General features: G+C 39.2%; 1 protein-coding gene across 1 annotated transcript; it reads right to left on the reverse strand.

Moving 5' to 3' along the window:
• Positions 1 to 651: 651 nt before the first annotated feature.
• Positions 652 to 13823, reverse strand: eefsec (eukaryotic elongation factor, selenocysteine-tRNA-specific). Its single transcript, XM_015389388.1, has 7 exons — positions 13315 to 13823; positions 11662 to 11869; positions 11441 to 11537; positions 10310 to 10474; positions 8249 to 8872; positions 4532 to 4688; positions 652 to 1404 (listed from the first exon to the last, which is right to left on the reverse strand). The coding sequence occupies exons 1-7, from the start codon at positions 13616 to 13618 to the stop codon at positions 1223 to 1225; spliced, it is 1737 nt and encodes a 578-aa protein (XP_015244874.1). The 5' UTR covers positions 13619 to 13823; the 3' UTR covers positions 652 to 1222.
• Between the last annotated feature and the right edge of the window lie 373 nt (positions 13824 to 14196).

Raw genomic sequence — 14196 nt, forward strand, 5'->3', positions numbered from 1 at the left:
TTTCCTTCTCGGACTGGTTTGCTGGAGGAGGGATGAGTGGAGATAAGCCTAAAAGGACTGTCACTCAGAGGAACAATTCTTCCAGTGTCTTCCTCTTCCTCATGGGACTCCTCCCTCCCATTTTCTCTGACTTCCAGATTCCTGCATAGATAGAGCTGCTGTTCACAGGGGCAGTTTGTTGACATCAGAGGGGTTTCCACTCTCAGCATCCCAGCCCACAATATTTCTGATTTTTATTTATGTGTGAACAAATAAACTCAGATAAGTAGATATTTACCTATGATTACCATATGAAGGGAAATGTAGTTTATTTTGACAGTTCTGCAACTTCAGTTAACAAAAGGAATTTTTAAACACTAAATAACATTAAGTGACTAGTATTCTGCAGAAAAACTGATCGTATAAATATTATATATATATCATATATATATAAAAAAAACTAAAATATTGGAATAAAAAAATCATTATACTTATACTATATGGAGAATAAACAGGGAGTCCAGACATCGTCCCTTCTGTGTCTCATTAAGTGGACACCAAACAAAGGGTCAGATTAATAGGTTATGTGACTTTTTACATGGTGTATATAAACACCTGGGTTAAAAGAGTCATGAAAAAATTAAAGGAGATTTATTTTTTTAAAAATCACACTTTTATTTTTCTTACTTGATTGGAGACAGAATAATCACAGATCATAGAGTAATGTGGCATTTAACTTAGTTATGAAGAAATTATATAAAAAAAAGGAGACAAATATGGAAAACTACATTAACCCTGCTGATGAGATGCACAGATACACTGGAAGTAAACATAAGGAAAAACTTGCGATCTGCTTTTTGTGGTAGTGACATTTTTATCAATTAGGATAAAGTACTGCAAAATATGGGAAAACAATTGTGTTTTTTTAATGCAGAAGAAAAAAAAAAAATCTGCAAACATTGGCAGTTCTAGATCATTACATGAAACATGTACTGAAAAGAGAAGAGTAGCTTTTCCCTCTAGTGGGGCAAAGAGGATTAGGTCGAGCTCCTTAGATAAAACAATCACTGTTTCACATGCATTAAACATTCCACAACCATCTCATGTCTGCAGACTGTCTCCATCCTCAAGAAAAAAAAGACCAATCAAATTAACACCGCCCTGACTCCAGGGGCTGTTATTCACTTCAACTTTAAGACCTCTAAAGCGGCTCTTTTCCCCCTTCTTACAATTATGCAGGGAGTCAAGACTGAATCATCTTTTTATGGGGATCAAACACATATCTCTTGAAATGCAGGTGAATGCTAACAGGCTGGGAATCTGATTTGGGCTCCTCTTCGCTTGCCTGCCCACCCTTGCTGCAACCCTTCCCCTTCTTCTTGGAGGTAGAAGACAACAGCTGCTTGGTCTCTGGGCGAAGACCCTCTGAGGAAAACAGCAGCAGGCAGGTCAAGAGAAGACAAACATATAACAAATAACTCATGTTTTACTTTCTCCTTGCTTGTTTTAATCATCACATACATGTAATAAAGGACATGGATCTAGTTTTCATAGCAGCAGGTGTCTCAGGATGAGCTTAAAAGCAGTTCGCTCTTACGGGGAAAAACAAATTCCACCTTAAATCTGAGGTTTGTTTTCATGCATGTTTTTTAGGCTGTGTGTGTGCTTTCCCCTCCAGCACACAGCAGTTAAAAAATGTTCTGGGTTCACTGCTATTCATGCGGGCCGTCTGACCCCGTGTATGACGGCGCCAGCATTCTTCTTGTTATCGTCGTGCCAAGGTGAGGGCTGTTATGGTTGCAGCGCAGCCAGAATGCTCCGCCTGTTATCTACGATCAGATGAATATGTCGGCTTTGTACTGGAAAACACGCTCACGCACATCCAGTGACAAATTATTCGAGGTAAACTGACTGGCTGCTCAGTCACCTTTTGAAGGACTAAATGTATTTATTTATTCAGACAGCGAATTCTGTTAAATGCTAAATGACTTTTGAATTCTGTATCATCGTTAACTCTGGGCTGCACACAGGCAGTAAATTCTCCCAAACCCACAAAATGACATATTCAAATCGGGATAAAATGTGTAAATAAAACATTAATAGGTTCAATATAATCAAAGCACGAACTTACCAAGAAGAGAGTCATGTGATGTTCAAAGCAATAAAAGTTGAAAATATGGTATCTGAGTGGGGTGAAGACTCATAATATGTAAAACTCTGCATTAACCAGAACATTAAGCCGATTCTAATCTTACAATTGTGACAAGTCATACTGTTTTCTTACAAGTACATCTAGATAAAGTACAAAAAAAACACATTTCTGGGTTTGGCTCTCTGAAATCAGGGGAGCCCTTTTGCCATCAAGCAACAATTGACAAAGTCTTATAAACCTGAATTTAGCATAAAGCAACTTAAAAAATGTGATGAAAAATTTTGTGACAAAAGTTTAATATACCAAACTTAACCAAAGTCTCTTTTACTGCTTCTACTTGAACAATCCAATTCAACCCACAATGAATGATAGCATAAGTTGGATTTTTTTTCCTTTATTATTGTAATTAAAAAAATTATAATTTACTAAGAGTATCTATTTTAGGTTAATCAAAGAAATACCAGATTCAGCGATTATCAAAATAGTTGATTGCTCCAGCCTTAATTGATTTTAAATTTTACTGTCCTGCCCTCCAGTAAGACATTGAGGTTTATTAAATCTTTCCCAGTATCAATCTTAACTTTACTCCCAGCTGAATCATTTGCTCAGTAACAATAAAACACTAAAATAAACTCAAGTGTTACCGTACATATAATCTGATTGAATTACATTAATGTTTAATTCCACCCTATCCAAAAAAGCAAACCTGGATCGTCTAGTCAGCTGACAGCTGGGAGGCAATCTGGCTGTAAGCAGATCAGCAACTATGTAAAAAAAAAAGCTGGACTGCGACTGCAGTTGAGTAAAACCTCAATAAACCAAGCAGATATATAGCTCTACATATTCTCAAAAAAAAAGTGAATTCATGACAGTATTTGTCACCTTCCTCTGCCTTATCAATCTGCCTTGACCTGAAATTAATTATGGGATGGTGTGGTTGCGTGGGCTACACCGATACACCATCAAATCTGGGGGAAAGAGGTACACAAGGTTGGACAGCCAACAAATGGGAACTCTGTGGGTTGGAGCCCCTAAATTTGGATGTACTCCTTTTCGTCTTCCCATAAAAGATTCAGAGACTCTGTTTTCAGCTGCAGCTTTTGTCTGAACTAGGTTGCAGATAGAGCCACTGCAGAGGGTACAGCCCACTGTTTTCCTGACTTCTGCATTAATTTAATAAATTTCACATAATCAGCCTTCCTGGGACTCTGGCTCAAAAATTAGTCAGCATGGCTGATTAAATATAATGTCCATTATGCCATATAGATAAATATAAATTAAAAAGCATGTGTCTAGACCAGGGATCTTCAGCTTGCAGCATCAGAGCCAGAAGTGGCTCTTTGGACCCTCTATAATGGCTCCTGATGGAGGCTAAAGTTCCTCTGGAAGCTTTAGTAGGTTTTCAGTGAATTTCTGAGTTGATTTTTCCAAACATAATGACAATAGCAGAATTAATTTTTTCTTGTCATGACATTGGAAACTGTTCTTATCTTTGTTTTTTCTTTGTCTTTTATATTATGCTTTTCTCATTTCAAAACCTAAAATACAAATGCAGTAGGCACTCAACAAAATTAAAAAGTTTTTTTATTAAAAGGTAATGTAAAATATGTGGCACTTCTTTATTTGACTGGACTGAAAGCAAAATGGCTCTTTTGATCTCAAAGGTTGCAGAGCCCTGGTCTACACTTTCCTTTAAGCAACATGATCCAATCTACTCTATAGTAAGAAAGACAAAATTATTACTAGTAGGTTTGGAAGTACTTGTTGGTGTGAGGAGCAGATGTCTGCAACAGGGAGCATTTCTGAGTGATATTAAATCAGACACTTAAATTCAACCGCTTCTTCTACTGGAAAACAAGACATTATAGATTCAACAGAAAGCAAAGGCTGCTGCAGGAGGCACAGCCCTTCACAGATACACCTTAACCTAAACTGACAGCCTCATGGAGACTCCACTGAATGTCTACATTATGCTCCTGCCTGAGTATTTGCTCGTCAGTATATATGAGACGTTTGAGTATGCAGGAACAAAGGAGTGAGGAGGATGTCGGCCAGGTTCTGTTTCCTAAATGTTTTTGTTTTCTCTTCCCTCCCGGTGCAGAGCAACAGAAGGTAAAATAAACACCGATCAGACTTCCCCCGGAACACAGGCGATCCCCAGAGGAATGCTGGGAATGTGGCTCTGGATGTCAGGCCCGCCGCTCTCGCCACATCCTGAATACTGCCTGCTGAGTCCCACAGCTTGAGGAAACCCATGGAGAATGGACTGAATGTGGATGTTAGCAAGAAGGGAGGCTCAGGTAATATTAAATCAAGTGTTATTCATCCATGACACATACATGATGCCCGGTTTACATCAGTTTTGACACTTTGCAAACAGATGCAGCAATAAATCCTCACCTTGAACACGGATCTTGAACTTCCCGCTCTGTCCAAACCCGCCCTCGATAACTCCGCTCTCACCTGTCGACAGAGTGACCTTCAACCCCACAAAGAGCTGGAGGTTTGTCTCCTTTTTGAACAGACTTCGGCCGATCAGGGAGTAATCGTCCGTCACCTGAAACACAAGGAACAAATCCATGAGCTCAAAACTCTCCATAAAAGTCAGGACATTGTGCCAAATCAACACAAACTAGTTTTACTTGTAAAAATATTCCCAATTGGATTTTTGTCTGTACTTTGATTAGACCATTCCAATGCATAAATTAGCTTTGTTCTCTATGTACGTTTTGTAAAATGCAAACAGAACATCTTCTTCTTGACACGTCTATAAAGGCCACAAAATCAAGGAACAGTTACCGTATTAGTTTGCCTCTCGGCTTCAACAACCTGAGCAGTTAAGCTTTACTGCTACTCCAGTGGTAGTATACATTCTTCTCTTATAACTGCTCTCCTTACCCTAAATGTCACTTTTACCAAAAATATCTTTGTAGGTTTGCAGTTCTGTAATCCTCTTTCTACTGTCAGATGATGACCCGAACAAAGCTCCCTGAGATGTGTAATTTTGAGATATTTTTCCACTAACAAACCTATGAGGCCTTAATAGAACGGCTGCATTTATGCCAATAGACAATTAGATTGACTGAATGCAGTGGGTTTATTTTAGGTAATCAGAGTAAACTGGGTTACAAATACACACCCAACCACCAAGGCTGCTGCTCTGCGTTTGGTTGTGATCTGACTAAATTTGAATAAACTGCAGGATTTTGGCTGTTTGACTATCCAACATGAGACAAGTGTTCCATAAATCAGGTTTTAAATGAATGAAAACTGAATTTTTCTTAATTACAAAGATTTTGCAGAGGAAGAAGAGCAGTCAGGCTGCATTGATCTAGGTCCACCTCCTTGAGCCATCTCAGGCATTCTTTAACACAGTTTAGTGCATCTTATTTGTAATTGTTCTTATTACCCATCCCTAAGTGGATCTAACCCCGCCGCTAATCTGATAACTGCAGGGCACCGCTCTGTCTCTCCCCTACCAATGCTTCCTCGCTCTTCTGCCTGACCTCCATTCATTCCTGAACATTTGACTTTCAAGCATGACTGATCTGCTGATACAAAGAAAACATCTTACTGCTGCTAAACATGTCCAAGAGACCATCTGATTCCTGACATCTCAATAATGACAGTAATGTACTCTTTAAGAAAGGGAATTCTTCAGTCTTGAGGCATGGCTGGGTCATTTCTGCGAGACGCGGTGAGCGACGAATGCGACGTCACACGACCAGCGCATGACCCCGCGCACATGCTATTCTACTCCAGCGTCTACGAGGGCTGTCAACAGCCTGAGGTGCTGAAGCAGGAAACTAGTTCACACACTTGACCCCTGAACTCCTGATGACTCTGCTCCAGGCCCCGCAAGGAGAAACTGAACTGTAACACACAGCGTGATGAAAGTCATCAGCAGTATGTCTAGTAAGAACGCCGTTCATGTTTAGGAGCCTAATCTGAGAGCAAACAAGCTGGAATGAAAACAACATTCAGAGAGACAGAGAAAGATGCTCAGACAAACGAGGAACGTGTGGATATTCCTGTGCCAACCAGGTGTGACCAAACAGCGCCAGCCTCTGACAGCTAGACAGGACCAGAGCGACTGGCGTCAGTCGGCCACCCACGCACGCCTCTGTCGCAGCGCATGCTTAGGCATGCGTACCATCCATGCCTAAAACGAGGCTCATGCGGACACATATGTATGATTGTTTGTGTACGTGTCTGTTTGTGAATGTACAATAGGGGTCTCTGTCTGGGAGGCACGCTCCACTGCTACCAGCAATGAGAAACATCTGAAGAACAACGGCGAGAAGAAGGAGCGCTAGGTGACGGTGAGGGAAGGAGACAACGTTCAGAGGAGAGATCGCCTGGATCTCAAAACACCATCACAAATTCCTGGTGGTCCTGACCTAAGCACAAAGCCCTCAGCATCAAACAGTGGATAGTATGAAATACATTTAAGAAGTATCTCTGAAGATGTCTCAGAATCAGGCACAGCAGAGGGTTGCACTTTACTTTGCAAACAAGAAGAGCCTGCAGAGGATAGTGAGATTTTGAAAAGTCAGTGTTTACTTCCAATGCATTGCAAGGCGACAAACACCCCTTAACTTTTCAACATTTTTGTTGAACACATATTGTTCAACAATAAACCTTAATTTATCGTATTGCCATTTTAATGACAGTGAGACAAGCAAGTGGAAAACTGTGGCAGGAGGAAAAAAGCACATATGAATGATGAAAGTAAGGCACTTTGCACAGGACCTACAATGTTTACCTATTCTTCTTTTGCAAAATAGCTCAAGTACAGCCAGCTTGGATCTCTAATCAACCATAATTTGGTCTGGTAAAAGTTTGCTAATTAAATTAAGGTGGAGGTCATTCTAACATAGAAAGATTTGAACCTCCACCCAAACTCTAATAGTTTTTCCTCCCTAATTGCCTATTTTTATCCATCTTCCATAGACCCCATCTATGCTGAAAACAAGCCTTACCACAGCACAATGCTGCCACCACCATGCTGTAGAGAGTTTAGGATGTAGGCCAAAGGTTTGGGTCTCTTCACTAATGCTCTCTATTAGACCAGAGATGCTTTCACAGAACAGCTGAACTTACAACATGACTGCACCATAGCCTTTTTATTTTTTATTTTTAAATAATTCCTTTCATATTTTTCTAAAGCATTTAACAAACCAGGTGTATTGTTTTAATTCAGAGAGTTCACACATGTCCTTTGAAATATAAAAACCTACCACAGATTAAATCCACGTAATCCCACCAACCAAGCCATTCTTAAACACATTGATATTGCGAAAATTAAGGCATTTTAATATAAAGGAAGGCTCCAATTTTATTTGGTGTTTACATTTACAATTATTAATTAATTTAAGACAACTCATAACACAGGTTTTTGATTGAGGAGGCAAAATAAAATGTTTTGCACAGTTTAAAGATTTTTTTTTGTTAAACCCTTTTAAAAACTAAATTATGTACCTTCCACTTAAATACTACACACTACTTTGTAGAGATTGACCGATGCTGATACTGATTATTTTGACATCTGTCTAACCAATATGAGACAGATGTCAATATGATATGTGCTGCTGATCTTTTTAGGCAGATTCTTGGAGCCCATGTGGCTTTTTCTTCCTCTGTTTACAGGTTAAAATTAAAGAATGATAATAAATATTACACAGGTCTTAATTTAATCAACAAAAAAGGTATTTATTAACAAATCAAACAAAATATTAAGAATTTATAGCAAATGGAGGGGAGTGGCGATGCATGCATTCAACATGGTCTTAAGGCATGGCTGCTGGCCAACAAATGCACATATATATTAAAAAAACGGCAATATCGGCTTAATATATTGGGCGGCCGATGTATCAGTCTGTCTTTACTACTTTGTGTTTCTCAAGTTATAAAAAAATTGAAATAAAACATTTTTGGAGATTTGGGTTGTATTATGAAAAGCTTTTCTAAAGGACTGTACTTTTTTCCACCCTGTTTTAAGTGTTTTGTATTCAAAATGTTTTTGTCAAACCAATTATTTGAGCCGCCTCAAATGCTGCCTCAATTTGTTTTTGCCATTTGGTTCAAAATAGTGCTAATAGTTGGACAACCACTCACCCGCTCCACCTGTCCCTCTTTGTGTTTGGTCTTATAGATGCGCAGTCGAGGTAGAGCAGTTTCAGCATAGCTTTTGTCTTCGAACCCGTGCAGCAAGCGGCCTTGGAAGGCCAAACGACACGCGTTGGCATGGATATCTGTGTCCAGCTTGGAGCCGATCACCAGACAGAGCGTGGGACATGTAACAGGACGCTCAAACTCCAATAAAGCCCACTGTTCTGGGTCCGGCCCAGAAGCTTCTTCTCTTTGCCCGGCAACATACTCGTCTTGGTAGAAATACTCCCTCTCGAAGGTGAAAGGTGTTTCCAGTGAGGAAGGCTCTGAGGGCGCAGGTTTGTGCTCAGCGGGCGGCAGGCCAAAGAAGGTCACCTTAGCCATGACCGTCTCATGACCCACTGTGATGTGGAACTTGGCTCGGGTGGCCAGAGAGCCCTTAAAGTATCCGATCTTCCTCACAGAGATGATGGCTGCAAAGAGGGTACGCAGGGATCCCGGGGTGCACACCAAACCGCGCTCCAGCAGCTTAGGGTCAAACTGTGTCACACATATGCCTACACGGTCACCCTGCATGGCCCCCGACACCGGCTTCCGAAACATCTGCACTGACTTTATTTTCTTGGTCACCTGTCAGAGAAACATAATAAATACCCGGGATAAAAACACTTTCCCCACACAAAAACACAAACCTTTAAAACTATTACCATCAAACTCTGTGTTACTCATCTACTGTTATTTAATCTGTGATCACCTTTGCCTTATTTTTACAAACATGAATACGCAGAGAATAAACAACAGTAGTAAAGTAACCATGTTAAAAGACAAAAACTGAAATAATGCGATGGTTGTAGTTTAAAATAAAGGCCTTTCAAAGTCAAGTTATTTGATTAAACAAGCAAAACCTAAATGTTAAAGATGTTTCCTTTTCTTTAAATGTGTCAAAATATTATTTTTGAAAAACTGAATACATGAATGGAAGATAAAAATGAAAAAGTCTGATGCTACAGAACTCTACAGGAAAATAAACAACTTTAAAATGCCTCTGTTTTGTTAAAAAGTGAAGGAGTTCTTGTAAATTAAAGATGTATCCATCAAATGACTTGGTTTGATGAAAAGATTATCATTATGATTTTGTTTGATTTCAAAACTCAGTTCAAGAAACAACAAAACCTAAAAGATTTTTTGTTTCATCCACTGATGAATAAAAAACAAAAAAAGTCACAGGAGCACAATAAAGATAATGGAAGATTTCTGTTTATTTGGCAACTTATTTAAATGTAGGGAAGAAAAAATGTAATCAGCTTAATATTATTTATTGTTTTATTTTTCTCTTTGAAAATATGTGTTTTGGAACAAGTTTTAGAAGTTTTTACTCAAGCCATTATTTTAGATATTTGTAAATATCTGTACATATTTATGCTAATTTCTCTGTTTAAACTGTATGACATGGCCTTGTAAGTATGTAGCTTCAATTTTTTTACGTTTTCAATTTTTTTTCATAATTGTTATACGCCTTGCCCAGGGACAACAGTTAAAAAATAGCTTCCTTTCTAATACTGACATATTTACAGAAATGTTCATTAATGTGTCACTGACAAATAAAGGAATAAAGAAAAATAAATTGATTTAAAAAAATAAAATAAAATTATAATAACTATTACCTGCACAATATTTATCATAAACTGTTATGATTATCATTGTTTATTTATTTATTCTTGACACCTGTTTGTGTATTTGCACACTTTTCTGGCACCACATTTTCACTACTAAGGGACAACAAAGATTGTTCCATTCTACTCTTCCATTCTATTGAACAAAATCAGAAGGATGATAAAATGCCATTTAAGCTATCTGCTGCCACCAAGAGGCTGACATAAGAACTGCAAGCTGCAACTTTGCATGTGGTCTTGATTAAACATTGGATTTGCTGTAAACCCACCACCACTTACCCTCAGCTTTCCCTAACACTAACTAGTCACTGTCACAAGTCAACTGTGCAGAAACTCTTGAACTTTTGGATCAGTGCATAGTCCACACATTTATTTCCACTGTCAAAAACCGAACCTTTAGCACTGGGATTTCCACTGTGTCGTTAATGGCCAGTGACCCCTGTAAGATGGTCCCGGTCATGACCGTTCCCTGACCGCGGATGGAGAAGCAGTGATCCACAGCCATAAGAAGGTCACCTTTAGGGTCTCTCTTGGGGAGGTATGTCTGTTTCTTTAAAAGCTGGAAGAAACAAACACAAAAAACACATTTTTAAATAGTTTTCATGCTACTATAGTTTTCCAAGACAAAAAAAAAAAAAAAACACAAAATGCAGAGGTGTTAACTAGCTTCAATTAGTATACCGTGAAACTGATAACAAGCCTAATCTGAGCTAGGATGATCGACCACAACTCGTTTATCAATTATGTTATAAATTGGTCCCAAACTACCCAAATTCGATCAACCTGGTTAAAACCAGGTGACTACTTAGGATAGTAAATACATCTACCACCTGATGTTGGACAACATAAAGTATCAAACCTTTTTTATCCCCCATTAGTCTCTATATGTATAGTAAAATAACAAATAGTATGTATATCACTTTAACATCAGCTGGTAAAGAGTATCTGCTCTGTTTGCAATCCTGCTGTACCTCCTAACCTGTTTAGACTAATTATAATCCAAATAGTCAAATATTTAATTCTTATAAACACAGCAACAGGGTAGCATGCACCCAGCCAGCTGACAGCAACAAGTGACCATAACTTTCAATTACTTCTGGCTTAAATCAACTCTGATCAACTTGGAGTTGTCTCATGCTGCTGTGAAAGAAATATGTAAAAGGTAAGAGGTCTTAGACTTCAATCCTCAAGGACCAGTCTCTTTCTGTAGAGACCGTAAGATGCCTGACTTCAGACCCCCTTCATTTTGAGCTTAAAATGCTGAGTGGAAATCCTAAAGCTTTGATTAGATCATGTGTCCCTTCAGAGAGAAATTCTTAGGAACAGTTTAGTAAACATACATTTTAGGCTTTGAAAACATTGAAGGATGTTAATCTCTTTTAAACACAGAAGATTAGGGAGATTATTTCCCTAACTTTACCAAACAACGGCACCTTCTGCATCATATAAAACAAAATCCAAGCAATTTCCCTGTTGAATTAATGGGAACACACACACCACCTTTAGCATTAGCAGTCCAATATACCTCAATTAACTCTGGTACTCCCTGTGGCTCCTCTGTTTCAGGGGCCTCTGGGCCTCCAGGCTTCGCTGCCACAGCAATCACTGGACATTCCTTAAACCTGTCCGTCAGAAAACAGTAGTGCTAAAATTATTTCATGATGGGGTGTTGAGGCGGTGAGGCTATCCACATAAAGTTCCCCTCTAAATAACCCCAGATACAGAGTTGTATAAATCAACGCAGACCTGGTGCTTTCCAGTGTTTTGTGCAACCTCTTGGTCATTTTCTCAATTGCACTTTGCCTCTTGTTAGGTGGCAAAAGATCAACCTTGTTCAGGACAACAACCATACGGGGGCAGGTCAGCTCTCCTATGAGCAGACACTCTGCAGTCTGGGTCTGAACTCCTTTCACCACATCCACTACCAGCATCATTAGGTCGATGATCTGAGCGCCTGGAAAAATTAGAAAGAAACGTGTTAAGAATACAAAAAGACAAAGGGCTTCCCTTTCCTCCTCTTTGAAAAGGGCTACATCCTTAGAAAGGAGTTCAAATCATAAACATGGAGCTAACCAAAGCAATTCAGACAAAAACAGAGGATGTCCAAAGGACCAGGGAACATGACAGGAGACTGAAGGAGAAGGGGTGCATGGAAGCAGAGTAAGAGCAAAGACTCAGAGGATTAAAACTAGATCTCATTTAGTGGAATTTCCCTGAGATTTTGTTTCTTTGTTTCCCAATTCTCTTTTTCTTTGGAAGGAACAAGAATTCAAATAAATACCCTCAACTAAACTCAAATATGCAGGATGGCTCTCACAACTGTAATTTATAGCAGCGTGTGTTGAGACGTGAGGTAGAAATCACATAGTTCACACAGACATTAACACAAAACCAATAATGACCTTTCTGCAGTACTTGAGCCAAATAAACAGTCTCTGCTTGCAACAACCCAAGTCTGTGCCAGTCATTTTGGTTTATGTGCTGAGAGATTGCGCCTCCAAGTGGACAAATATAACTAAATCCAGTTTTGGTTACAATGATGGCAGAAAAAAATAGCTGTCAACAATGAGGCACTTGTGAACGCACAGACTGGTAATCTGTGATACCAGCCCTGCTTAAATCATACTGGCCCAACACTTACTCTCTGGCCAAAGTGCCTACCTGTGACAGTAAATAACTCAAGGAGCTCAAGAAGTAATACAATATTAACTACCTAATTGATGCATGCAGTATATATATAGCCCTTCCTTGTCATGCACATCCTTGTGAAGGTTGGCATATTGTGTAGTTTTCTATTTCTTCAAACTGTAAAATCCTTGCAACAAACTATATTATAATAAAAAGTTAAATGTTGTCTTTAAACCAAACTACGATGTTCCTCTTATATTTTGCGAATTTATGTTAGAATATTTAGCAAAAATATGTTGCATGGAAAAATGCCAGGGCCTAAAATCGTTCCCAGTCCAAGCCTGCTCTGGACTCAGTGGAGTGGCTAAGAGGAGGGGGTTGACCAAGCTTACATACATCATGGACAACATCTCTCACCCTCTGCAGCAGACTGTAGCGGTTCAGACCTGCACCTTTAATGAAACACTTATACACCCTGTTTGTTAAAAGGAGCCCTACCACAGGTCATTCATCCCTGCTGCCATCAGACTTTACTAAGTGACACTATAACTGCAATAACTAATGTGCAATAACTATTTAATACCCTGTGCAATTTTTTTATATTTAATACCCAGTGCAATAACTATCGATAGATAGATAGATAGATAGATAGATAGATAGATAGATAGATAGATAGATAGATAGATAGATAGATAGATAGATAGATAGATAGAAATACCTATTTTTTCTAATGAAAGCAAGTTTAACATGTATTAAAACTTCAGATTTCACCTCCAATGATGGTCCGAATCAGAGAGGCGTGTCCCGGACAGTCCACCAGGGTGAACTGCAGGCTGTCATAGGGCCGCTGTCCCGTGGTGTCCAGCAGGTGGTCAGGGCAGCCCACCGTGAAGGAGGAAAAGCCCAGGTCCAGCGTGATGCCTCTTTCACGGGACTGTGGGTTCTTATCGAAGGCGGCAGTGGAGGCTGTGCTGCTCAGTGCTCTGGCCAGAGAGGTCTTCCCACTGTCCACATGTCCGAGCACCCCGATATTAAAGTTCAGCGTTTTAGCCCGACTGTCAGCTGATTCGGTCATTTTATCCACTGTCTGAAAATCGCTTCACCTAACATGCGTGTTTTGCTTCTGTATAAGTTGGACTGTGGTCTCACCACGTCGCGTTTCTTTCAGTACAAATCCCCCCCGTCGTTGTTGTTTATTTGTTAACATGAATCAACTAACATGAGTAAGCGGCTACAAACAACTTTACAACTGAGAGGAACTTCCTTCCAGTTAGTGGAGTACTTCATCCTTGGAAAACAAGCTAAAGCGGAACCACTTTAACGAGTAAACAAAAATGCAAATAATTCCAATAATTCTCAAATAAAAACATTTAAATTGCATTAAAACCACATGCCAATTACATCAAATCTCTCTTCAACTTCACACGTACAATAACATTTGTTTTTAAATGTTTACTATATTATTTTTTCTTTTGTTGTTTCACTACGACAAATTAAAAGAAACACCACCGGAACCATAACGGAGGTACTTCCTTTTTTTTTTCTTACGATTTATTCTCAACCAATGATATTTCAGAAAGTTTTCACTTGAGCCAATCATCTTTCACATTTTCTCTAATAGGCGGGAACTTCAGTGGAGCACTTCCGCTAATT

The sequence above is a fragment of the Cyprinodon variegatus genome, unplaced genomic scaffold, assembly GCF_000732505.1.
Source record: "Cyprinodon variegatus isolate N-32 unplaced genomic scaffold, C_variegatus-1.0 Scaffold457, whole genome shotgun sequence".
NCBI classification, from domain to species: Eukaryota; Metazoa; Chordata; class Actinopteri; order Cyprinodontiformes; family Cyprinodontidae; genus Cyprinodon; species Cyprinodon variegatus.

Bases quoted from the DNA above. Each gene is read 5' to 3' on its own strand.
- eefsec (XM_015389388.1), bottom strand. From the start codon at position 13,618: ATGACCGAATCAGCTGACAGTCGGGCTAAAACGCTGAACTTTAATATC. The intron at 10,475-11,440 runs GTATATTGGACT...TGTTTCTTCCAG, and splicing joins GAGTACCAGAGTTAATTGAG to CTTTTAAAGAAACAGACATA. The intron at 1,405-4,531 runs GTGAGGATTTAT...TGTTTTCCTCAG, and splicing joins GTTCAAGATCCGTGTTCAAG to AGGGTCTTCGCCCAGAGACC.